This window comes from Alexandromys fortis, unplaced genomic scaffold, assembly GCF_014885135.2.
Source record: "Alexandromys fortis isolate MF-2015 unplaced genomic scaffold, M_Fortis_MF-2015_v1.1 scaffold_0, whole genome shotgun sequence".
Taxonomy (NCBI): Eukaryota; Metazoa; Chordata; class Mammalia; order Rodentia; family Cricetidae; genus Alexandromys; species Alexandromys fortis.
This window is the reverse complement of record NW_026067949.1, coordinates 42,726,287-42,753,069: the sequence shown is the minus strand read 5'-3', so window position 1 is coordinate 42,753,069 and position 26,783 is coordinate 42,726,287. Positions and strand designations below refer to the sequence as shown.

General features: G+C 39.9%; 1 protein-coding gene across 6 annotated transcripts in view; it reads right to left on the bottom strand.

Annotated features, from left to right (window-relative positions):
- Window positions 1–26,783, bottom strand: part of Mthfd2l (methylenetetrahydrofolate dehydrogenase (NADP+ dependent) 2 like) — an 89,263-nt gene that overhangs the window by 36,077 nt on the left and 26,403 nt on the right. For 3 of the 6 annotated variants that reach the window (XM_050150036.1, XM_050150040.1, XM_050150038.1), the window contains exons 5-6: window positions 25,822–26,019; window positions 10,512–10,604 (exon numbers count right to left, since the gene is read on the bottom strand). In XM_050150036.1, coding sequence (XP_050005993.1) covers window positions 10,512–10,604; window positions 25,822–26,019 — 291 coding nt within the window. Of the gene's footprint in view, window positions 1–4,143; window positions 4,239–10,511; window positions 10,605–25,821; window positions 26,020–26,783 lie in introns of those variants that run through there. The other 3 variants (XM_050150041.1, XM_050150037.1, XM_050150042.1) reach the window with 2 other exon arrangements.

The window sequence follows — 26,783 nt, the reverse complement described above, 5'->3', positions numbered from 1 at the left end:
GGGGGGGGGGGGGGGGGGGGGGGGGGGGGGGGGGGGGGGGGGGGGGGGGGGGGGGGGGAGGAGGGGGAGGAGGGAGGGAAATGGGAAACGGGGAGGAGGCGGGGGGGGGGGGGGGGAGGGAGGGAAATGGGAAACGGGGAGGAGGCGGAAATTTTTTTCAACAACTAAAAACAAACAAACAAACAAAAAATTTCATCTCCATGAATGATCCTTCTCCCAATTCTGGTTCTACACATGGTCCTGTTCACTTGAGTGTATCAATTAACTCTAAGAGAAGATGTCTTGGTTCTACTGCTGTGAACTCTTATCAAGCATTTAATTGGGGACTTACCGTTTCAGAGGGTAAATCCATCATTATCATGGTGGAAAGCAGACGGGCACAGCGCTGGAGCAGGACAGAGCTTTATATCCTGATCCACACGCATCAGGCTGAGAGAGACACTGGGCCTGGTGTGGGCTTTTGAAACCTCGAAGTTTACTCCAGGGACATAGCTCTTCCAAAGACACACCTCCTCATACTTCTAATCCTTTCCAAACAGTTTATCAACTAGTGAATAAGCATTCCAATAGAATAAGCTGCTGGGGGCATTCTCACTCAAACCACAATAGATAATTATCCTACTCCAGACAGTTTCTCCTGTTAGACAACTCCCCCTCCTGTAGGTAAGAATGACTTATATCTATGCTTTCAAATAGGTTTATATATAAGTGGATGTGTACATAACATTTTAAGGATTTCATGGATACTTTTACTTTTACAGTCTCTTAAAAAAACAAATAATTGAACAACTTTGTCTTTCAAGTTTCAAAACATGGCTTCTGTGTTACCTTCTAAGGTAAGCAATGTCTAACTTCTAAAATATATCTTCAGATGTGTTGGCCTGAACTAATCACAGCAGGGACAGTCAAATGATAATACTCACAAAAGAGGAAATTAGCAGGTCATCTTAGTCAAGTTTACATCAACAAATAGGAAAAAAAGGAGAGAGTACTTTCTATTTATTTATTTTATTTATACTATGTGAGTATAAAATGTCCTCATACAAACTGAGAGAATACTGTTCAGTGAATGCTTCTGAGTCACCCACAGCCCTAGCAGTAACACTTTACTAATTCTCAGAAACTAACTCCAATAAACTCATGGGTTACCCAGGGTGAACTTAAATGAAAGTAAACTTTTCTTTGGGAAACCTAATGAAGAAGGGGTAGATGGAGCTTAGCCCTCCTCAGTCCCCCAACCAGGGAGCAAATTCTCATAACAAATAGTAAATTCATTTGTTAATATGATTAAGAAATCTTAAAATGTTGTAAAGATGAAAATTGTTTAGTTAAGAAGGATTTATTTGACCGGGCGGTGATGGCGTATGCCTTTAATCCCAGCACTCGGGAGGCAGAGGTAGGAGGGTCTCCATGAGTACGAGGCCAGCCTGGTCTACAAGAGCTAGTTCCAGGGAAACCCTGTCTCGAAAAGCCAAAGAAGAAAGAGGAGGAGGAGGAGGAGGAGGAGGAGGAGGAGGAGGAGGAGGAGGAGGAGGAGGAGGAGGAGGAGGAGAAGGAGGAGAAGGAAGAGGAGGAGGAGGAAAATTTTTTTATAAAGATTAATATGGATGATGTTTCCAGAATGGAATATAAAATTTACATAAGCAATAAAGTTCTAAGTACGTTTTTTATTTAAGGTAAATAGGGAGTTAAATAGGGATTTTATATATGATAATAGTTTCTAAATTCTAAAATCAACAATTACAAACCTGTATATATATATATATATATATCAAATCAAAGTTCATTTAGAAATATCTTCATATTAAAATAACATATAGTAGTTAAAATACCAAACTGGTGTAACTGATCTTCTGGAATTTAGTGACCATTCTTAGATGCTATTCTAATGTGGCCAGAAGGACTAAAAGAGAGAATGTTTTCTTCATTGCCCTCCAAGGCCAATGAGGTCCCATGGAACTGTGTGCTATCTCTAGAAATGTCTGTAACTGTGGAAAATTCCCAATTTCTTGTTCAAGGAGGCCATAGAGACCTTGCTTAATGAAGTCTAAGCAGCATCCAGTCTACAAAATGGAAAGTTAACACACAGAAAGGATTCCCTCAGTACTTCCAGTGGAAGCCAGAGTCAGTCCAAGAAACGCCTTTGACTTATGCTCACATAGATGGACAACTGGTAACAGAAATTCTCCAGGAGTCAGAGACATTTCCCAAGACCAAGTAACATTCGAGGTCTAGATCCCCAATTGGACTTATCGGTACAAAACCAAAAATTAATTCTGGCTATTTACATGCTCTTAAACACCCAGAAGGAAAGTATGAAGAAGATTAAAATGATCAGTATGTTCCTTCAACAGTCCTCAGACATTATATTCCACTATATGAACTATTTCTGATGAATGATTCTCTTCCTAAAATATCAACATATCCATGTATCTATAGCTATACCTATATCATTTATTCTATATGCAGGACAAGACATTAGATTTCTTCCATAATGCTTTGTCTGTTTCTTCCACAGCTGAGAGAAAACAGCCCTGTCTTCTTAAATACTGAGGCCAAAACTAAAAGCTGTATTCTGAAAGCATACCTCTAACAGCTGTAATGTGTCCTCTCATGCCCTTACCACCCATGCTCCCTAATTAAAGGAGGCTGCTAGGTACTGTTATCAAATCCACAGGCTTGTCAAATTATCCAGGATATCCAAAGAGTGTCCTTGGGGTGTTGCTAGATGGTCCAATAAAACTACTAAATAGAAATATATTTATATTTTAAATTGTGTATTATATACAGATTTTGCTTCTCCTACAAAGGTTTCATGTTCTTCTTCCTCATGTGAAAGTCCATCATAAACAATCGTGACAATGGGTTTCAGAGAGATCAGATGACATGTTAAAGTTACCAATCAATACACAGTAGAGTTATGATTTAAATCTTTCACACTTCCCAGGGCCTGTGCACATCCTTTTATACCATTAAAGAAGGCCGACAAATATGAGCTAAAGGAGGGAAGGAATTCCAACTGGGGAAGCAGAGTTTATGGTGGAAACTAGGAAAGGAGGACCAGGCCATGGGAACAACGATTGTTTTAGTGTGGCATCATTACATTGTTCAAATCCTCTGTGGTCAGTATGTGAACTCTATACTCCCAGGGTGGGTGGGTCAGAGACGTTGAGTTGACTATCTCTATGCCCAGCCCTTGGGATTTCAGCGTTTAGGCATTTTGAAAATTACTCACCCTCCTCCACGGAATGAGAAGTATACCAGCAAAAAATTTTAGAGATTTTAGGATGACGCTTAAAAGGAATCTATCTTCCTAAGATTTGATTTCATGAGGGAATGCTGAGAGGAAGTCAACTGGTTATCTTACGCTATCCAAGTATATGCATATTCCAAGCCAGTACCATGACAGTGTTTGTCATTAGAAGGGTTGCAATGGATATGCTAGAGGCAGTGTTGTGGCGGTTCATCACCTGCTGGAGGGAAAGGCTAGAGGACAAGGTATCATTTTCAGCACCGCAACACCCAAACCCAGAAGTGAACACGCCTGTGACTCGGTACCCATCTCAGAACTGAAGCCAGTTTGAGTTACTCAGACGGGCGGAGGCACTTTGGGAAGTTCCATAATATATTGCTGTCCTGTCTGAATAATGATTATTCCAAGGAATTTCACAAACTCAGCATATCCCGTAGTTTCCTTGGTGCACAACATAGAAGAGAACCCAGGGGCCGCAACTGTCATCTCATAATGCATGCCCTATTCTAGGCAGTGGTCCCTTCTTAAGGTGACAAAACTGATTTTTGTCCTGCCCTCTGCTACTCCTTGCCCCTGGACACTTTAGACATCTGTAAAAGTCTATTTTGTCTTCAACCTCAAACTAACTTAACCCTAACATTTGTACTCAAGTCAGCTGTTCACGACTTAACATTATGAATGGTTCCTTGCGAACAACTTATTTCATTCACAGAACTCTATTACTTATAATACAATGGCAACCTAGACATATTCGCAGTTCCTCAAAATAATGCTACACTATATAAGTCATCCAATAACTAGAATAAAGATTTCATACTATAAAAATTATAATCTTAAGGCCTATCAGCTAAATTTAAGCCAATGTGAAGAAGTCCTTGCTCTGGATATCACCTCAAAACCAATGCATCACTCTTTCATTTCGCAGGTGCTAAGCATCAGATCTTGAGTGTGGAGGTGGAGTGGAGGGGGGGACACCTTTATGTACCTGAGTAGAGAGAACAGATGAACTTCAGTGTCATTCCTTGTGCACCATCCACCTTTTTCTTTGTGACACAAGGTCTTTTATTGTCCTAAAATTCACCATATTGTCTAGGCTGAATGGGCAGCAAGCACCCCAGGACCTGGCTGTCTCCTTCTCCCCAGCAGTGAGATTGCACGCACATTCTATTATGCCTGGACTTTTTTCATGTGGGTTTTGTGTAGTAAATTCAACTCTCAGAGCCTATAAGGCAAATACTTCACTGACTGAACTTCCTTTTCAGTCCTGTGCCAAATGTCATTCTAAGCACGTACCCACCAAACTTTAAAAGAGAAGAAGGAAGAAGAAGAAATAAGACTAATCAGGACTGTTCCTGCTATGTAGAAAGAGGACCTCAGACAACTACAAAGTATTCAATGCCTAAGAGACTGAGCGCCTCCATGAGCTCAGGATGGTAGCTTCCCATAGAATTGAAACCTCTTCCTCCTAAATGCATAGTTTAATGAGATCTGATTTTCCAATTTGAAATTCTGACTTATTCTGAACATCATTCTGGGGGAATATGGTCAAGAGTTATGTGACATACAGTTAGACCTATAGCATAAATACCCCGGGAGCCTGGAGGGATAAAGTCAGCTTGAACATAAGCTAATATTACTAACGCCTTGGGATTGTCACAAAGAAACTTCTTCTACTCTTCTTCTGCGAGCTCACTTCCAGATTTCATCACCAAATTCTTCACTGGCATCTCTCGAAGATTATCAGTCTTTCTGACACATCCCACGCTCCTCCCCCTGCTCCTCCCGACTTCCAGATGGGGCTGCTTCCATATATGCTGACACTCTAGTTGTGACACTGACCCAGCCCTCCTGTTCTGGCTACCTTTGCCATTAGGTCACTCTCTACCTATTTAATACCCAATGCTAATTGCATTTGCTGATTTCCCGCCCAGGGTGCATGGTGTGGTCATTTTAGTAATATTTTATCACTATTGTGATGCAATAACTACACTATACTACTATTACAGTAGCTATAAAGATCTCTTTTTAGTACAAACTCTTGCTTTCTGTCATTACTATAATTACCAATATCTTCCTTTCTATTCTTAAATTCTCCTCATGACTATTAATAAGTAAAGTGGAAATGTAAAAACAGTCTTTATTTGTCTCTCATAAAGTCTCAATGGTCGTCCCAGGAAATTCCCATAACTAAACATTTATTTCTTCTGGATGACTGCAGGGCTACATGTTGGGCTGTTTTCCAGCACTCAGTGAGTCTTTGTAACTAGTGAGAGGCATAACAGGTAGAATACAAGACCAGGACTATGATACATTCCCACCCTCTTCCTTGAAAATATTGTCTCACCATGGTAGCCAGTGGCTGGGCTACCAACATGTAAAACAGGACTGGCGCCCTCTGGTGGTAAAAGGATCCTCCTGGGGAAATGGCTGTAGTGAAGAAACTAGCCAACCAGATATCACCCCGGCGCCTTTCCATAGCCTTACTCCTATTTGTTTATCTTGGTTAAGCTCTTTTCTTTCCTTTTCTACCCCCTTTATTTGCCTTCCCCATCTTTTGTAACACCTTAAGCCCGATTCCGATCTAGGAATTTAAAAAGGAACCCATGGGAGAAACCCGAGGATGATGACAGTGTTGGACATCATGACTTGTGATGACATAAGATTTGGTTCAGGCACAAGAGACATGTCATAGGAGATTTGCCATTGATCATGATGACAAGACAAAACACAAGCATAGATACATGCTGAGGAATGTTTCTCCACTAGAAGAAAATACCCATTCAATACTGTAATCAATAGAAGCAAAATTTGAGGAACATGGTTCCTTATTTATAAGTCGTTAACATTAAAAACAACACTTTCTCTTTTTTCATTGTTTTTATTGAGCTATATATATTTTTTTCTGCCCCCCTCCCTTCTCCCCTCTCCTTCTCCTCTCTCCCATGGTCCCAATTTACTCAGGAGATCTTGTCTTTTTCTACTTCCCATGTAGATTAGACCCATGTATGTCTCTCTTAGGTTCCCCTTGTTGTCTATGTTCTCTGGGATTGTGAATTGTGGGCTGGTTTTTCTTTGCTTTATGTCTAAAAACCACTTATGAGTGAGTACATATGATAATTGTCTTTCTGGGTTACCTTACTCAATATGATGTTTTCTAGCTCCGTCCATTTGCCTGCAATTTTCAAAATGTCATTATATTTTTCTGCTGTGTAAATGTACATTTTCCTTATCCATTCTTTAGTCGAGGAGCATTTAGGTTGTTTCCAGGTTCTGGCTATGACAATCAATGCTGCTTTGAATAGTTGAGCACATGTCTTTGTGGTGCAGTTGAGCACCCTTTGAGTATATATTCAAAAGTGGTATTGCTTGGTCTTGAGGAAAGTTGTTTCCTAATTGTCTGAGAAATTGCCATACTGATATCCAAAGGGGCTGTATCAATTTGCACTCCTACCAGCAATGCAGGAGTGTTTCCTTTATCCCACATTCTCTTCAGCATAAGTTGTCATCAGTGTGTTTGTTCTTGGCTGTTCTTACAGGTGTAAGATGGAATCTCAGAGTTGTTTTGATTTGCATTTCTCTGATGGCTAAGGATGTTCAGTCATTTTAGATTTTTCTCTGATGAGAGTTCTCTGTTTAGGTCTATACGCTATTTTTTTTAACTGGATTATTTGTTCTTTTGATGACCAATTTCTTGAGTTCTTTGTATATTTTGGCAACCAGTCCTTTGTCTGATGTGGGCTTGGTGAAGATATTTTCCCATTCTGTAGGCTGTCATTTTGTCTTGTTGACCATGTCCTTTGCTTTACCAGAAGCTTCTCAGTTTCAGGAGGTCCCATTTATTAATTGTTTCTCTCAGTGTCTGTGCTACTTTATGAAGTGGTCTCCTGTGTCAATGTGTTCAAGTGTACTTCCCATTTTTTCTTCAATGAGGTTCAGTGTGGTTGGTTTTACCTTGACGTTTTTGATCCATTTGGTCTTGAGTTTTGTGCATGGTGATAGATATGGATCTATTTTCATTCTTCTACATGTTGATATCCAATTATGCCAGTACCATTTGTTAAATATGCTTTCTTTCTTCCATTTGATATTTTTTGCTTCTTTGTCAAAAATCATGTGTTTGTAGGTGAGTGGATTGATATCTGGGTCTTCAATTCAGTTCCATTGGTCCTCCTGTCTGTTTTTATGTCAATACCAGGCTGTTTTCAGTACTGTAGCTCTGTAGTAGAGTTTGAAGTCAGGGATTGTGATACCTCCAGAAGTTCCTTTATTGTACAAGATTGTTTTGGCTGTCCTGGGTTTTTTGCTTTTTCATATAAAGCTGAGTATTGTTCTTTAGAGGTCTGTAAAGAATTTTGCTGGGATTTTGACGGGCATTGCATTGAATCTGATGATTACTTTTGGTAAGATTGACATTTTTACTATATTAATTCTACCTACCCAAGAGCATGTGAGATCTTTCCATTTTCTGGTGTCTTCTTCAATTTCTTTCTTCAAAGATTTAAAGTTGTAAAAACAACACTTTCAAAATATAAATTGATCCTGTGGGAAAGGTGACCACTCCCAATCTCCGCTCACCACATTTTCAGTCTTAACATGTGGGTATGAGTGTTTCTAAGATGTCAACACACTATTCATCTCCCATGATGCACTGCTGCTATAGAAGTGCTTCACTGGATGATGGCCTGTCCTCTGAAAAAGTTCAATGCATCTCTAAATACATCTTGCTCAATCTTATTCAAAACTTTGCACCTGAATCTAACCTTGCAGGCATAATTAAATTAGCAGCTTACTACATTACTACCATTTTTATTCTACAAGGAACAAATCAATGCCCCTTGAGTTAGCATATTCAGAAAAATGCCCACAAAAGAAGAAATTTAATTAAGTTTATTTGAAGCTAATTTAACCTGACATTATTCTTTTCATAAAATTTAATTTCACTTGGAGTTTTCACTCTCCCTTCATATTTTATAAATACCTGTGAAGTTTAATGCCTGGAAAATACCAGCAGCGTGTAAGTAAACAGGAAATCAATAGAGGTTATCTATCATTCAAGCTTTAGATGTGGCAAGGGGTGCAAAGAAAAATAAACACTGTATGCCAAGTAAAGTAGGAAACTCAAAAAAACGCTGGATCTCATCAATGAAATCATAATAATCTCTCTGTGTTGCTGCTCTTGGATCTCTAGAAACTGTTCTTGACAGTCTATGGAGGCTTCAGAAGCCTGAGCTTCTCTTCTGCTCTCTTCTCCATCCTTGGCTCTCCCAATGTCCACAGCTTTAAGATCTCATATGGGTGACCTTGGCTATGTTCCACACAGTATTTCTGACACTATCCCTCATAATGTACTAGTGTATATTATGTATATCATGTACCCCAGTATCTCCATTTTGGACCATACATCTTTCTGTGAGGACTTTTTCTTTTCTCGCAGCTTGGGATGTTCTTTTCTCCACTTTACATAGGTCATGAAATTCACCTCAGACCATCATGTGATAAAGGAACTTTTACAGAGCTGTATTTGGGCTGTTGGAAGCCTGAGGTGCTAGACATTGAAAAAGCATGGGCAATCCCATTCCTGAAGGAGCAGGTGAAGGATACTACACGACAATAGCCCAGTGAGAGCAAAATCTGTGAGAAAGAGTTAGACACAGAGCCATAGACACGGGAGAGAGTAGCAGAAGGGAGGAAGAAGAGAGAAGAGATAGCCTGCCCTGAGCTTTCTTTCTCTTCCCTTCAGAATCCCTTCAGTGCCAAATCTAGGCAGAAGCCAGTGACCAAAATATACAGGTCAGGCTGTCCACACTCATCAGCCTCCCTGGAAGAAAGCAGAACAAGGAAGAGTGGACCCAGTGGGCAGATGAGAGACCAGGAATGAGACTCTACTCACTGGCTAGTTCTTGAAATTATTTTCAGAAATCAATATCTAAAATGGTATCTTATACATATTCTTTCTGAAGCCCTTATCTGTATCCAACACTGTTTTAGATTGACGGGGATTTTTTTTTGTTTTTTTTTTTTTTTATTTTGCTTTTTCTCACAAAAATATAAGCTCTACAATGGGCAGACTTTGTCATTTTATTAGGTATTACATCCTTACAATTTGAAACATCTGCTTCACAAGAGTACAACAATTACTGGTGGTCAAATCCAATCTTCCCTTCACTCTCTGAGAGTATTCATGTCTGATAAAGTCAGAGACATGCAGTCGACCCTCAATATTTCTAAGGAAATTAATCACACATACGAACTCTGTACTCTAGCCTTTCCTAGGATCTAAAATATCATTCAGGTTACTTAATTTACCTTATGATTAAACTAATAAATTTAAACATGTTATAATAAACATGTACATATTCACTATATTTCACATATTTTTCTTTCTTTACTAAAATACAAAGTAACCTAATGCAGCATGACTGTATATGATGTTAAAATATTTTAACAAAGTTAAATTTTAAAAAAAGAATATGAAATACTTATGTCATTCAAAATATGGCAAGAGTTAATTCCCAAAATCATCAAATATTTATCTATAACACTTTTTAAAATTTTTATTCAAAATAACTACAGTGACAGGGAGCTCACCAGCTCAAGAATTATGGCGTTATGGGGCCCTGTTATAATAAAGTTGAGTTTGACTCTTCTTTTTCCTTATCCTTTACAAAATACAATTCTTTCATCTTCTTCTTTCATACAAACCAGAGACCCTCAGTTTGTCGCACCGAATTTCACACACCACCGTTCAGCAAATGTCGCCATTCTCGCACCAGACGCCCACATTGGGACACGGTCTAGCCTGTGGTCCTCCCTTTAGAGGCCAGGCTCTGAAGCCTATGCCTCAAGCCTGGGTGCAGGCAGAGCTGCACCTTTCTCACTATTTTCACCAGCACAATTTTCAAGATCAAATTCAGTTTCTTTCTTCCCTAAACCACGTGACATTACCAACCGGCACTGATCTGTTTCTTACATGTGCTCAGTCACGTTTGCCCAAGCAACTGGAAAAGTACACATTTGTTCCGGGGCTTCATCTATTGTGGCAAGGGTCATTAGTATTCCCCATATGGTGTGACAGATGCTGACACAGGTGCCATAGGCCAATAATACGATGACCGCATGGAGACAAAATTCAATCCACAGACGTCAGTCATAGGCTTGCCCATGTGTGTCTCCTACAGGTTCTTTCAGTGCCCCAGAAATCAGGGCAGGAATGATTCAACCATGTCATTCCGCCACATGACAGTCACTCTGGACTTACCTGCAGCCACTATGATAATGTCTGCCAGCTGAGTATGGGCCTTCAGTTGCTCTCTGGGAGTGTATCTGTGAGCTATCGTCACCGTGGCGTCTCCTGCAATGTAGAAGAGACTCCATTAATGGCTACTGTAATTTCCAAAGTTCTACAAAGGTTTTAAACCTGAGGTAGTTTTTGCTGCTACTCATAAACAGGAAAGTTGCTTCGACATGATTAAATTACTTTGAAAAGAAAAAAGAAAGAAGTTCTAGATGAAGCAAAATGTTAAAAGTCTACCTTTCAGTTGTATACACAGACAACCATATGAGGCTAAATGAGAGTAAAAGCCACCCATCCTTGGATGTACATCCCTTTAAATTTTGTATTGACTGGCTCTCTGCTGATATTAGGGTTGCACGCTGGTGTATTAATGACAGGGAAACAAATACAGACAGCAGCAAGACACATGTTCTAAAAATGTGGTAATGTGTTGCAGAAAAATAGGTGAGCTATTAATTCTGCCAAGAAGGGGTGTCAAGATGTGGTTCCTAATGGAGACAGAGTATCTGCTAATGTTCCCAAGCATAACAGACAGGAAAGGGAAGAAAAGGGCAATTCAAGTGAGAAGATAAAGCCAATCAAGGTAGCGAATGTGTTTAGGAAAAGTCAAGAGGACTGGAGTAGAGCAGGAAGCCTTTGTGGGAAAACTTGAATGGGTTAGAAAGTAAGAAGGAATGTAAGGAGCTCTGTCATCTCAAGCTGTGACATGGCCTGGGAGGAAGAATGAGGCAAATGCAGTGAGGGAAGCAGTCTGGGGAGTGGTGACACAGAGGAGTTGCCCCAGCGGGAGGCACTGGGAACTGCAGGGGAGCGGAAGGCCAGGCAGTGCCTCCACCCTAACCCCCAGCAGGAGTGTCGTGCAAGCAGCAGATCTACAAAAACCCATCCATTTAATGATGAGTAATAAATAAGGATTTGGTGAAGCATCAATAAACATCCCCAGGAAGGAAAAGTCTAGGGTAATGGGGAGGTGATGAAATGGCCAGGGCTCCAGTGGTGGCTAAGACTAGCCTAGTCCAGTCATGATGACTCGAGCTTTTATCCACTGATGCAGCAAACTTTACCATAAGAAAAGTTTTAAACGAAATACTTCAAATGTGGCAGAAATAAGAAAGAAGTACACAAAAGTGAAATCAAAATGTGTTTTAATTAATTTATCGATATATGTGAAGGCAATGATTTGTTGTGGAAATTGAACATTATGAACAAACATTATAATAATTTTTAATTGGAGCTTAAGGTAATAAAAGTCAGGAGGAAGTGACATGAATCCATCCAAACTGACCTATCCTGGTCAAAACTGAGAGGCATTTTAGTAATGATTCTGAGTTTTAAAGATTGAAAAAAAAAAAAAGAATCCTATAAACAAGCATCAACCTCACCCACCACCACCCCCAGCCTCAAATAGAGAAATTCTCAGAAAGACTCATGTAAAGAAATTGGGATGCAAAAATTTTCCCACAAGCCACTCAAATTAAGATTAAGATTTGCAAACAATATTGAAAATTCATGACCTCGGAGAATATTGTTTATAAATGAAAAGAACTTGTTAAGACATGTATTCTGATTTACCAACCCCATTTGCAGAATGGAGAGATGTGACATGTTTTATTACAGTAAAAAGACTTTGAAACATGTGGAGATCTGACTGACAGACTTCCACGGCTTGATTACTCTCTTCTAAGTCATACTGAAGTTTAACTGCCATGGCAACCATACGCTGGTGGGACTAGCAGTGTTTATTTGATGCATAAGAGCCCTGGTGATTAATGCTGCCGGGGGAGTGGACTGACGCCTCATGAAAGACAGTTTCAGCAGTCTTGTAACGCTCGCTCTTTGCAGCTGTAAAGCAATGGCCTCTGTTCATCACAGATTACTGGCCACGGTATTCTGCTATAGTAGCAAAAATCTGATTCAGACACTGGCAAACATAAATGGCATTTGCTTAGATAATGTAGAAAGAATGCAACACACAAAGGGAGAATGGGAAGGGAAGGCCAAGTCTTCTGGTTACTCATACATAATAATGGGTATCAACAAGTTGTTCTTAAAGCTAATAAGCCAATAACACAGGCATCTATTTCAAAAGATAAATATTCTGAAAGATGAGTTTTATTGATTAATATAAGATAAGAAACAAAAACTGAAATCAGAAATGGAGCAAGAACATTCTACCAATTCTTTTATAATATTAATAGATACTACACAAAAAGTAGAGAATTAAATTTGCTCTGTTATAATTATTAGGATAATAAAAATCTTAAATATTCAGGACAGAAAAGCTTAAAAGTAAAAGGAAAACAGAAGAGAGAGTACGTTGATAATCCTGACCATAGGTATTTACCATAAAAATGAATAAAGAATTTTCAGTCACCTATAAAGTACAATTGAAGGAGCAATTCAATAATAAATAGAACAAAGATTACACTGAGAAAGCAAAGAGGTGGTCTGGGCATGGTGGCACATGTCTTCATCCCAGAACTTGGGAGGAAGGGGCAGGAGGATCTCCAGATTGAGGTCAACCTTTCTCATGGCGAGTTCCAGGACATCCAGAACTACATAAAGAAATCATATCTAAAAAGCAAAGGCAAAGGGGTAAGGTAAGTTTGATGCTTAATGCCTGTAATTCCAGTGCTTGAGTCACAGAGGAGTGGATTTCCAAGTTGAGGTTATCCTAAGCTACACGAGTTTTAGTCTAGAAGGCTAGCCTGGGACACATACCAAAACCTGCTCCCAAAAAATTATTTTAAAAGGGAAGGGAAAAAAAAGAAGGAAAGAGAAAAGAGAGGAAGAGGACAGAAGGTGTGACACAAATGAATATAAATAGACAAAATAAAATTGTCATCATGAAGAAAATGAATTCAAGTGAACGTAAACAGGTAAGTAACAAGAAATGGAGAAATGCAACTCGTGATAAATAGGAATATACTGCAGTTGCTGAGCTTAATCTGCCCTTTTCAGATCACGACAGGTCAAATACAGAAAACACAAATAACATTGTATGATTACAATGTATTAAACTCTGAAAATAAATTATATGTATGCCTTATGTAGCCAGACAACAATTTTAAGTGGTATTTTTTTGGTAGCATTATTTTCATTAATACCAAAGCAGATAATTATATAATTCATAAATAATTAGTCTTGATCACAACTTAGTAAAGATATTATTATTGACAAAAATCAGACATGAAATAACCTTCCTACTGAACATTTAAAAATCCTATTTGAAATAATTATTCGATCAAAAAGGAAATACAAAACAGTACTGTAGAAGTTCTAGAAACTTTTATAATAAAAGCAGTTTATATTAAATCCGACAAATAAATATAAAGCAATTCTTTTTTTATTTTATTTTTTTTATTTATTAAATATTTCTGTCTCTTCCCCACCTCCGCCTCCCCTTTCCCTCCCCCTCCCCCAATCAAGTCCCCCTCCCTCGTCAGCCCCAAGAGCAATCAGGGCTCTCCATCCCATGGGAATTCCAAGGAAAACCCTCCTCCATCCAGGTCTCGAAAGGTGAGCATCCAAACAGCTTAGGCTCCCACAAAGCCAATACATGCAATAGGATCAAAAACCCATTGCCATTGTTCTTGATGTCTCAGTAGTCCTCATTGTCCGCTATGTTCAGTGAGACCGGTTTTAACCCAGGCTTTTTCAGACCCAGGCCAGCTGGCCTTGGTGAGTTCCCGAAAGAGCATCTCCATTGTCTCAGTGTGTGGGTGCATCCCTCGCGGTCCTGAGTTCCTTGCTCATGTTCGCTCTCCTTCTGCTCCTGATTTGGACCTTGAGATTTCAGTCCGGTGCTCCAATGTGGGTCTCTGTCTCTGTCTTCTTTCATCGCCTGATGAAGGTTAATATTCAGGAGGATGCCTATATGTTTTTCTTTGGGTTCTCCTTCTTATTTAGCTTCTCTAAGAACCCGAATTATAGGCTCAATGTCCTTTATTTATGGCTAGAAACCAAATATGAGTGAGTACATCCCATGTTCCTCTTTTTGGGTCTGGCTTACCTCACTCAGGATAGTGTTTTCTATTTCCATCCATTTGCCTGCAAACTTCAAGAAGTCCTTGTTTTTTACTGCTGAGTAGTACTCTAATATGTATATATTCCATACTTTCTTCATCCATTCTTCAATTGAAGGGCATCTAGGTTGTTTCCAGGTTCTGGCTATTACAAACAATGCTGCTATGAACATTGTAGAGCATATATTTTTGTTGCATGATAAGGCCTCTCTTGGGTATATTCCCAAGAGTGGTATTGCTGGGTCCATGGGTAGGTTGATCCCAAATTTTCTGAGAAACCGCCACACTGCTTTCCAGAGTGGTTGCACAAGTTTGCATTCCCACCAGCAATGGATAAGTGTACCCCTTTCTCCACACCCTCTCCAGCATAGGCTATCATTGGTGTTTTTGATTTTAGCCATTCTGACAGGTGTAAGATGGTATCTTAAAGTTGTCTTGATTTGCATTTCCCTGATCGCTAAGGAAGTTGAGCATGACCTTAGGTGTCTTTTGGCCATTTGAACTTTTTCTGTTGAGAGATCTCTGTTCAGCTCAGTGCCCCATTTTATAATTGGGTTGATTAGCCTTTTACAGTCTAGTTTCTTGAGTTCTTTATATATTTTGGAGATCAGACCTTTGTCAGTTGCGGGGTTGGTGAAGATCTTCTCCCAGTCAGTGGGTTGCCTTTCTGTCTTAGCGACAGTGTCCTTTGCTTTACAGAAGCTTCTCAGTCTCAGGAGGTCCCATTTATTCAATGTGGCCCTTACTGTCTGTGCTGCTGATGTTATACGTAGGAAGTGATCTCCTGTGCCCACTTGTTGTAGAGTACTTCCCACTTTCTCTTCAATCAGGTTCAGTGTGTTCAGACTGATATTGAGGTCTTTAATCCACTTGGACTTGAGTTTTGTGCATGGTGACAGACATGGATCTATTTTCATTTTTCTACAGATTGAAATCCAGTTTTGCCAGCACAATTTGTTGAAGATGCTCTCTTTTTTCCATTGTATACTTTTAGCTCCTTTATCGAAAATCAGGTGCTCATAGGTTTGTGGATTAAAGTCGGGGTCTTCTATACGGTTCCATTGGTCGACTTCTCTGTTTTTTATGCCAATACCAAGCTGTTTTTAATACTGTAGCTCTGTAATAGAGTTTGAAGTCAGGGATGGTAATGCCTCCAGACGTTCCTTTATTGTATAAGATTGTTTTGGCTGTCCTGGGTTTTTTGCTTTTTCATATAAAGCTGAGTATTGTTCTTTAGAGGTCTGTAAAGAATTTTGCTGGGATTTTGACGGGCATTGCATTGAATCTATATATTGCTTTTGGAAGAATTGCCATTTTTACTATGTTGATCCTCCCAATCCAAGAGCAAGGGAGATCCTTCCATTTTCTGGTGTCTTCTTCTATTTCGTTCTTCAAAGTCTTAAAGTTCTTGTCAAATAGATCTTTCACTTCCTTGGTCAGGGTTACCCCAAGATATTTTATGCTCTTTGTGGCTATCATGAAAGGTGATGCTTCTCTGATTTCCCTCTCTGTTTCTTTATCCTTAGTGTATAGGAAGGCAACTGATTTTTTTGGAGTTGATCTTGTATCCTGCCACATTACTAAAGGTGTTTATCAGCTGTATGAGTTCTTTGGTAGAGTTTTTGGGGTCGCTTATGTATACTATCATATCATCTGCAAATAACGAAAGCTTAACTTCTTCCTTTCCAATATGAATCCCCTTGATCCCCTTATGTTGTCTTATTGCTATTGCTAGAACTTCAAGCACTATATTGAAGAGGTATGGAGAGAGTGGACATCCTTGTCTTGTTCCTGATTTTAGTGGGATGGCTTTGAGTTTTTCTCCGTTTAATTTAATGTTAGCTGTCAGCTTGCTGTAAATAGCTTTTATTATATTTAGGTATGACCCTTGTATCCCTAGTCTCTCCAATACCTTTATCATAAAGGGGTGTTGAATTTTGTCGAATGCTTTTTCAGCATCTAATGAGATGATCATATGGTTTTTTTCTTTCATTTTACTTATATGGTGGATTACATTGATAGATTTGCGTATGTTGAACCAGCCCTGCATCTCTGGGATGAAGCCTACTTGATCATAATGGATAATTTTTCTAATGTGTTCTTGAATTCGGTTTGCCAATATTTTATTGAGAATTTTTGCGTTGATATTCATGAGTGAGATAGGCCTGTAGTTCTCTTTCTTGGTTGTGTCTTTGTGTGGTTTTGGTATCAGGGTAACTGTAGCTTCATAAAAGGAATTTGGCAATGACTTTTCTGTTTCTATTATAAAGCAATTCTTAAAGAATAAGACATAGACCTAAGTTACTATATCAATAAGACAGAAACCAGAAAAATTAATCAACCATTGATGTAACTTACTAAAAGTTACATAAAGAAAAAAATCAATAGTAGAAAAGCTTAATGAACATAAAGTTAGATGCATTAGATAAATACATATAGCAATATTTTACTAATAAAACACCAAGAGAATTCATTAAATTATCCAAGGAAAAAAATGAAAATGCAAAAATAAATACCTGATATATATATATATATATGCGTGTGTGTGTGTGTGTATATATATATAACACAGCATGTTAGAAAGTACTGGGCAAAGCCCTCATTGTAATAGCAGATTAAAAGGAACCATGAGCAGGAAAGGTGTAAAATCAGTGTGATATAAATTTCCCTAACATAATACCAAAAGACATAAACCAGAGGGAGTAGATGGACAGCCATGTTCCTGGGCAAAAACTCTCACCATAATGATGGACCATTCTCCTACATCTGTTGCAAAATTAGTACAACTCTGATCAACTATTTTTCTTTGGGAGGGAAGCATCTAATTGATTTTAAAGTTATTATAGAAAACACAAAAGAAACTAGCCAAAAAGTTTCTGAAAATGAGAAACAGAGGTAACTGGTCAGTCTATGGTCTGTCTCATTTTAGCAAACGGTGCAGGTTATTCTCGGGTCCTGTCATAAAAGCCCAAGTTTCCCTTGTTTTTTCCTTAGGTTTTGCTCACTACTAGTTCAGTGTTTGTGTTTACATCTTCCCTAAAGAACTAATTAGGAAGCATTCAGTCACTTTTTAGTCCAGTTTCCTATTTGGAAGGGTCCCCTTATACCTAGGTGACCAACCCAGTGTTCTCTTATTTCAAAGAGAGTTTCCCAAATCCCTACCAAAAACTAAAATAGAATAAAAAAGAAATCGGAGCCAAAATTTCCCATTCTGTTAGTATTGATGATTCAGCAAGAAATTGAAAGCTATTTAACACCACAGTGAGAGGTATACACATGAACACACACACACACACTAGCATTCTGCTAAGTTTAATGCAAACTAAAACATAAATTTCAATCTTCATTTAAAAATTACTATAGTTCTTTAGTAACATCAGATTAATTTACTACTCTAAGTTCGGTTAGAAAGGCCTATAGCAGATACTAAAAACATATTTAGATTTGACTGTCCAGTGTTTGTGATTATGATGATAATAACTAAATTATCCTTTTATACAAGGGCTTATCATTTTAAATATGAAAAAATTGGTCCTTAGGGGAACATTTAGTTACATTTCTCCCTCTTCCTTTCTTCCTTCCATATAAAAGTTTCTTTTCAATAAATGACAAACTCATATTTCAAATTCCATCTGTTGTCTTATTTTGTACAATGTGCTAGTGATTGACACATGAAAACATCTAACAGACTTATTTGTTCAATGAGTTATTCTATTATTTTCCATGAGTCCTTATGATAAATTTCATAAATAAAAAGTTTAAAGTATTGTCGTTAATAAATTTGCATTTGTCTGGGCTTGTGACTCATACTTGTAATCCCAGAACTTGAAAGACTGAGCCAGGACAATCATTGCAAGGTTTAAAGCCAGCTTAAGTTATTTATGGAGTTCCAGACCAGTCAGAACTATTCAAGGGACTTTATCTCAAACTGTTTCACCCCCAAAAGAAGCTCATATTTACTTCTTATAATGAGGGAGGAAGGGGAGAGAAGAGAGAGTAAGGACTGGGATGTCAGGACATACAGAGCAATGTCTGGGGAGCGAGCAATGAAAGGATATTGGTTCTGGGAATGAGCAGAGGGGTTCAGACAAAAGGATCAGGACATAGAACTCCCAGGAACACGAAGAAAGGTGCTTTGGGAATGGCATGCTGTCCTGTGAAGTCTTAGCATAAGATGGGGGAAAGAGTAATTGGTAACAACATGGCTGAGAAGGTAGGGCGCCTACTTGGACAGGTACATAGAGATTAGAGACACGATGATTTGTACCGACAACAGAGCTGATATGTGGTATTCTGAGATCATAAATAAAAGAGAAAGTGAGAAAGAATAGAGAGTTTCTTTTAATTTTGCTTTGTAATTTTTTTTTGACATTTTAACGTTTACATTTATTTATTTTGTGTAGGAGAGCAGGCAGGGTTTGCATGCACCAGAGAATTAATGTGGCGGTCAGAGGACAACTTTCAGAAACTGGCTTTCACCTTCCACTCTGTGGGCCCTAGGGATCAAACTTAGCTTGTTTACTTATCTCTGAGCCAACTCCCAGCCTTGCTTTATAATTCAAATAGGTTCAATGTGCAATAATCCCCTTTATCCAGTAAGAGTGCCTATTTCCCAATTAAATGTTTTCTAAATACTAGCTAGCCAAATTTAGACATTGACAGTAAAACACTACTCCTCTTATTCAAATGAGAAAGTGAGACAAGAATAATTATTAGCTTTCTTCTAATATATCAACTACCCAAACTCAAAATTCTAAATTGATAAAACCAGATCAAGGTATCAAAGAATTTGCTACTTGCAGAAACAAAACATCTGCCATCCCCCCTGCCCCACCTTGGCTCCTCAACAGAGGCCATATGTGTCCTACTCCACTCAGGGACAACAGGACTAAGAGTTTCCCAGTCCTGTGTGTGAAGATTTGCATAACTCCTTCACTCCTAGGCGTTTCTATTTGGCTCCTCTCTTTGAAACCCAAAGGAGCTTGGCCCCACCTGCTACTGGGCGGAGCTTAATCACACAAGCCTCTCAAGTCACATCACCTGCAGCGCCTCCAGTATCTCCGACTGGCTACTGCCTCCTGGAGGTGCTAAAAACACGTGTTTGAGTCAGTTCTCGCGATGAAAAGAATCAGCATACGCTGGCTCACTTGATGTCAATTTGACACAAGCTAGAGTTATCTGAAAGGAGGGGAGCTCAGTTGAGAAAATGCCTCCATAAGACTGCTGTAGGAATTCCTACCACCGGGAGCCTTTAAGTTACCCCCCCCACACACACACACACACTTAGGCGTGGCCTCTTATACTATATATGCCCATGTAAAGTGCACACCTGGCCTCTTTCCCGGTCGGTTGCTGTTCCCTGTTTGAGCAGAGGATTGTGATCTGTGAGTCTGCTCATAAATAAATAACCTTTTATTATTCTCAATTCTGAGCTAATGTGGGATTTCTTTTTTTTAGCATTCTTCTTCATAAGACTGAGCTGTAGACTAGTCTGTAGGACATTTTCTTAATTAGTGATTGATGGAGGAGGGCTCAGTTTATTGTGGATGGTGCCATCCCCGGGCTCGTGGTCCTTGGCTCTATAAAAAAGCAGGTTGAGCAAGCCATGGTGAGCAAACCAAAGAGCAGCACCCCTCCAGAGCTCCTGCATCAGTTCCTGCCTCGAGGCTCCTACCCCATTTGAGTTCATGCTCTGGATTCCATCAACAAAGAACTACAATGCAGAAGAGTAAGCCAAATAAACCCTTTTTCTACAACTTGCTTTGGGTCGTGGTATTTCATCACAGCAATAGTAACCCTAACTAACACTGTGGGATAGTTAACAAAAACTTACTTAGATTTTTACTTAAGCCAGGTGGTGGTGGTGCTCTCCTTTAATCCCAGCACTTAGGAGGCAGATGCAGGGATCTCTGAGTTTGAGGCCAGCTTGGTCTACAGAGTGAGTTCCTGGACAACCAGGACTACACAGAAACCCTTTCTCAAAAAATCAAAACCAAACAATCAAAGGACATCTCAAAGAAAGAGAAAAGGAAGCATAGTTAGCCAGTTAGGTTGACTATAAATGTTGGATATAGTAAGAAGACCGCTAGTTAGTTCCCGGCTGCTTGCCCCAAAATAACCACACAGATATTGTATTAATTAAATCACTGCTTAGCCCATAAGCTCTAGCTTCTTATTGGCTAAGTCTTGCATATTAATTTAACCCATTTCTATTAATCTGTGTATCGCCATGAGGCTGTAGCTTACCGGGAAAAAATCCAGCATCTATCTCTGGCGGGGCTACATGCCAGACTCTACCTCCTTTCTCCCAGCATCCAGCTTAGTTTTCCCCATCAAACTAAGTTCTGCCCTGCTATAGGTCCAAAGCTTCTTTATTCATTAACGGTAATCACAGCATACAGATGGGAATCCCACATCAGTTAGGTGCCATGTGGCCAGTGCTTGGAGAAAACGCGCCTTCCAACGGTGAATCTGAAGATGAAGAGCACTGAGTTCGGGAGAAAGAGACCAAGTCTTCTTCACTCTTAGCAATGCTACCACATTTCAGTCAAAGAGCATGTAACCAATGTCATGGCCACCTCATTGGTCACTTCTAGTGAGATGTGCTGTTTAAGAGTAAACGTATGCAGGAGGAGCTTTCTCTAAATGAATGGGAAGGAAAATTAGATTCTAAATTCTACTACTGACAGGTAATAGTTATAGTACCTTGATGGAGGAGGGCTCTCTGCTATCATGATGTGAAAAAATGTTTTTAAAGGCATTGTTAGAGGGTTTTCCCCAGGCTTCCTTCATTATGGGAAAGCTAGACAAAGTCACTGGGCTTAAAAGCCAGTAGTATTGGGTTTCCATTCTCGGAGAAAGAGAAGCTTCTTCTGTTGCTACATATAAAAGTGTCAAAAATATACCCTAAATGGGGTGGATGGTGGGATGGGCCAACTCATAGCTCTGTGTCTGGGTGGTTGCAGGGTTGGTCAGTCCGCAGCTCTCCTTCATCCTCAAGATCAGGTGAACTCTCCAGTACTGCCCTGGCTAGTTCACCCTCTGTAGTGAGCAAGGGGCGGGGTGATTCTCCTGCTCGTATGTCCTCAGGGTTGGCTTGCCCACACCTAAATCACTAGGGGCAGCTCTACTGTGTTGCCTACTCAAGGGGCTACTCTGCCTTGTGCTGCAGTTGGCAAGAGGCGGGACCAGGTGCCTCGCTCCAGTGACCTCAGGGACAACTCTCCACAAGAAGGTCCTGCAGACCCAGGATCTCTTTGACACAGGAGAACAGGATATCAAATAGGAGCCCCATTTAGGGCCTAGTATTGATGATATAGCAAAAAAACAGAGACCTCAAATGCAATGAACACTTACAAGTAACAATGTACGGACTAAAGGACCGTGTGGCTCACTATGTCACTCTGCAGCTTCCACAGTGGGATTTTTCTTTTCTTTTCTTTTCTTCCCCGGGTCAGGGCAGTTGCAAGGGTAGAGGATGGATGGAAAGAAGAGTGGGACCCGCATGATGTGAAAACCACAAAGAATTTAGAAAAAGTTAAATTTGGAAAAAAAAAAAGGAATACCCTATAACCTCATGATGGTCACAATAGTTCTTAAACATTGTAGGAAGTGCTGAGTTTCACAAGACACAACTTGCTTCTGTTACCCTGTGATGTCACTTCATGGAAGCCTGTGGGCTGCCCGAAGTAACAGAATGTTTGCTTCTCACAGAACCTTCACAAATTCCCCTGCCCCCTTCATCACTCACTTCCACCAAGACTGTCAAGGAGGAGAGAATCAGTCTCTCCAGGTAGGAGCTCTGTGGGGGCTCCCTGCAGAGCCCGTGGCCTCCTCCTTGCTTCTGTCCAATGCTGAGGGAGAAGGGTGCAGCCTGCCCGCTGACAGGGGCATGGTGCCGGCTTCTCACTTAGAGAGCTAAGTACATTCTCACTCTTGAATGTGGCAAGCGCCACTCCCCTCCCCCCCCCCACACACACACACAGCTCAGTAAACTAAAGAATTTTTCTTACAAATACCTGAGCTTCAGGCTCTTAATGCTAAAAGTTAAAGTGAATTGGGAACAGACACATATTAAACTAATTGACAGTATAGCTGTCTTTTCCTTTTAGTGAAATTATTTTTGTCCTTGAGATTAAAAAATGAATTAGTAGGCTCTGAGTCTCTTCTGGCAAAACAATGCACAATGTGAGCTAAATACTCAACACTGTGTCATTAGAGCAAGTTCCTTGGATATGAATTTGCAGTTAATCCACCTTCATTATCTCCATTAGCTAACAATGCATGTAATTACTGCTCTTCCAGGCCAAGACATCCAAACCCTAACTTTCCCACACACTCCAAATAGTCACTAAGTCGCTTACTACAATTCATTATATCAGTAATAGATGTCACCATGATCCTACTAAATGTGTATGTAATTACACACCACCCAGGTGCCTAAAACTCTAATATCATCTTTAGTATGATCTGTTACCTTTTAGATACAACAATCATAACGGAAGTAGGGCGCCCTATAATAAAGGTAAATTTAACCAACTGGCTTAAAAGCAGCATTATAAATGATTCTCCATGTATTTCATTTTAGTGTTCATTAAGGGGAGAAATTTTATTGAACAAAATATGAGATGTTTTAAAAATAATCAGTTTAAGTCCATAATTCTTTCCTCAAAAAATCATTACCACCACAAATTTACATTTATTTTGATATTTTAATACATATGTATGTATCTATAAATAGCTACATCTGCTAAAATGTATAAGGCAATATTTGTAACATAGTATTAGGTAGCCTAAAATTGAATTAAATGGGGATAGTTTGTCTAAGGTAGTTTATAAATAATTCATAATTGAAATATGACAAGAAATTAGCATGTAACAGTAAAACCTGCAAGAAAAGGCATGTTGTCAAGCAGTGTTGGAGTATCATGGCAGCAATATCTACCCATGGCTTTCTAAGCCTTCATAAACTGAATTTATTCAAATGTTAAAAATAAACTAAATACTATTTTTAAAAACAAAAATAAAATTCAATGAGAAAAAACTAAGTTTCAAATTAAAGTCAAGGAAGAAATCATCATTAACTTCAGGGCATTTTTCTGTAAACATGTGAGCGGTGTGTTACAGGTTATCAACTTGAGAATTATTGAAACAACAGCAATTGTCATGGCTACATGCAATAACTCACTTAATCTACTGTGTGTTAGGTATTAACACCTCAAATACATTGTAACTAGTGCTTTATTAAAACTTCTATATCATTTAATTTTCCCAATAACTGAGAGAGTATATTAAGGCTATGCGTGTCTCAGACAATAAAAGTAAAAGTCTACAAAGGATAATCGGCTGTTGAAAGAATCAGCAATGAGTCTATATCTTGATCAATGCTGCTAACCCTGGCAGGTGCTCATCCCTAGCTCCCAGTTCTGAGACAGACACTTCCTCAAAGCCCGTAAGAGCCTTACAAGCTTTATCTGTAAAATGGGAATAATAATTAATTCTATGTACCAGAATTATTGCAAACTGGCTAGACAGTTTATGAGAAAGTGCTCATCAAAACATGGGCTCAGAATGATGCTTGGTAAGTTATTAATAAGTCGAGAAAACTGAATGTTGAAAATAAAGAAAGACTTTCTTTTCTCTTGATCAACATTTTCCACAAGAAGTAATGTATTCTTGTAAAATGTCTTCTGGTTTACCTGGCTTAACATAAAAGTGCTATCTGAAGTCCAGGGTGAACCAGTATTCTTCAGCTGTGAGAATAGTAAGCAGCAGAGTGAGCTGGCAGGGAAGAAGAGAGCCTGAGAGATGCCCGGATAGACGGGTGCCCTGGCACCTGCCTGGAGTCACTGCCAAGCCTTACTTACTATGGGCCATACGCATGTATTAGTCTCTTATGATACTTGGGCCCTTAGAACAGAACATAATATTCAAAAGCCTCATGCTCATCCTCTTCATTCGTTCATTATTTATTTTGAGGCAGTATCTCACTAAATAGCTCTGACTGGCCTAGAATTCATTATGTAGCCAAAGCTGACGTTGAACTCACAGGAATCTGCCTGCCTCTGATTCCTGAGAGATGGGTCTAAAAAAATGTGTATGGCCCCCTATCTGGCCATTGCTTGAGATAAGTCCATATTAATTTGAGTTTTAAAAAAATCCTTCATATGTATTATCCTAATAAAGATAACTTTTGGTCCTATGCCACAACATTGGCTCAGACACTATGAACAGTGCCCCCCGTGCTTTGCAAAATCTCTTTTGTACCCGGTCGCCAGTCCTCACCGCAGATCTGCTCGGCACCCAGCTATTAGGGAAAATGCCAAGGTCCTAGGAGGGTGGTGAGCCGCAGGCACCCAGACAATGTGGCGCATGTTCTCCAACATCTTTACATCATACTGGGCTTTCACGGTGAGTGGCTGCTCTTCCTGCAGAGTTAAGTCTAAGCTCTTCCTCAGACTTAGTTATCTAACCCAGACATTCAGCTATGAGTCCTAAGTCCCAGGTTCCATTCCTATTAAGCAACTGACTTGTGGTATACTAAACCACTTTATGACTCAACGTTCAACTTCTAACAGATATGAGAATTTTCCGGAGTAGTGATTTTTATGTATGTCGTGACTTTTAGCCTTTTTTTAATGTCTATATTATTGCTGAGGGGGAAAAAAAGTACAGCCATAAGTAAAATAGGAAGAAAGAAAGCAAAAGAAATGGACCAAAGGGGTCACATATTTTCAGCAGTAGTGGTTTGAACAAGGAGAGCCCGGAGAGGCTAATGCATGTGAACACTTGGTCTCCGGTTGGAGGAACTACTGAAGGACTGGGAGGTGCGGCTGTGTTGGAAGATGTATGTTGCTGGGTTTTGAGTTTTGAAGCCTCCTGCTATTCTCAGTGTGTTCCACCTCCTGCTTACTTAGAGACTGAGCCCTCAGCTGCTGCCCCAGCCACCAGCTACCTCCTTTCCACCATCATGAACTCTGACCCTCTGAAACTGTAAGCCCCAAATAAACTCTCCAGCAGGCAGTATTGCTCACAGCAGAAAAAATGCAGCTAATATATCAGAAATTCCTTTTTGTACTTTCCAGGCTTTCACACCACGAGATGAGCCGCACAGACCCACGAGTGTGCAGAGTCGCACACGCCATCAGGGGTCCTTTCTTGACGTGAGGAGGAGCTCCCACCGCAAAGCCCTGCAGGGCGCTCACCTCCAGGGCGCTCACCTCCAGGGCGCTCACCTCCAGGGCGCTCACCTCCAGGGCGCTCACCTCCAGGGCGCTCACCTCCAGGGCGCTCACCTCCAGGGCGCTCACCTCCAGGGCGCTCACCTCCAGGGCACTCACCTCCAGGGCGCTCATGCCCCCCGTCCGTGTGCAGTAGCAAGGCGATCGGCATGCCCACGTTCTTGGATCTCCCTGCTACAACCACATTTCTCCCAAATGTTTCAATTCCTTACAAAAAAAATACAGTTTGATTAAATGCATGACTAACACACACAAAAATAAAGCAAGTGAAACATCTGAAAAGCCAACTGAAATGTTCTTTAAAAATGTCTAATTAAATTTGGATTTTCTTCCTGGTCCGCAGCATGCCCTCACTGGATTATTTATAAATATTACCTTTTACACTTCTTGGATTTGCCATTTACCCTCTCATTATGTCCTCATTTACAAACCACAAAAATTCTCAAGTTGCCATTAAAGTCATTTTAAACGCTGAGTCGCATATGAAGTGTACAGTCTTTAAATACATTACCCGCTAATCAGACTAAGAAGTTCATGCAGCGATATTAAGCAGCAATGGCAGTCAGCCTGCAGTGAGACCGGGATAACATAAAGCTGATAACTCACACTTTACTCCGCAGGAAGAAGCCCTACTCTGAAAGCCAGCTCTCTGTCATGTGGGGGAACCATATATCTTCACAGGTAAAATAAAAAAATTGGAACTGACGTTTATCCAAGTATGTATAGCCAAGTGTTTGATTCTAGAATCTGCTTTCTCTCGGAGTGCCTCCAAGAGGGCAGTGACCGTGGTGGGGGCAGGAAAGCCACCAGTGTGCAAAGCCACAGAGCTTCAGGAACGTATCCACCAGCCTGTGAGAACACAATGTGTCTAGCACAGTAGAAGTCCACATGCTTTTATTAAAACCCACTGTCAACAGACAAGGTTCTTGCTTAATTGACACATTATCTTAGTAAGAAAACAGTCTACACTT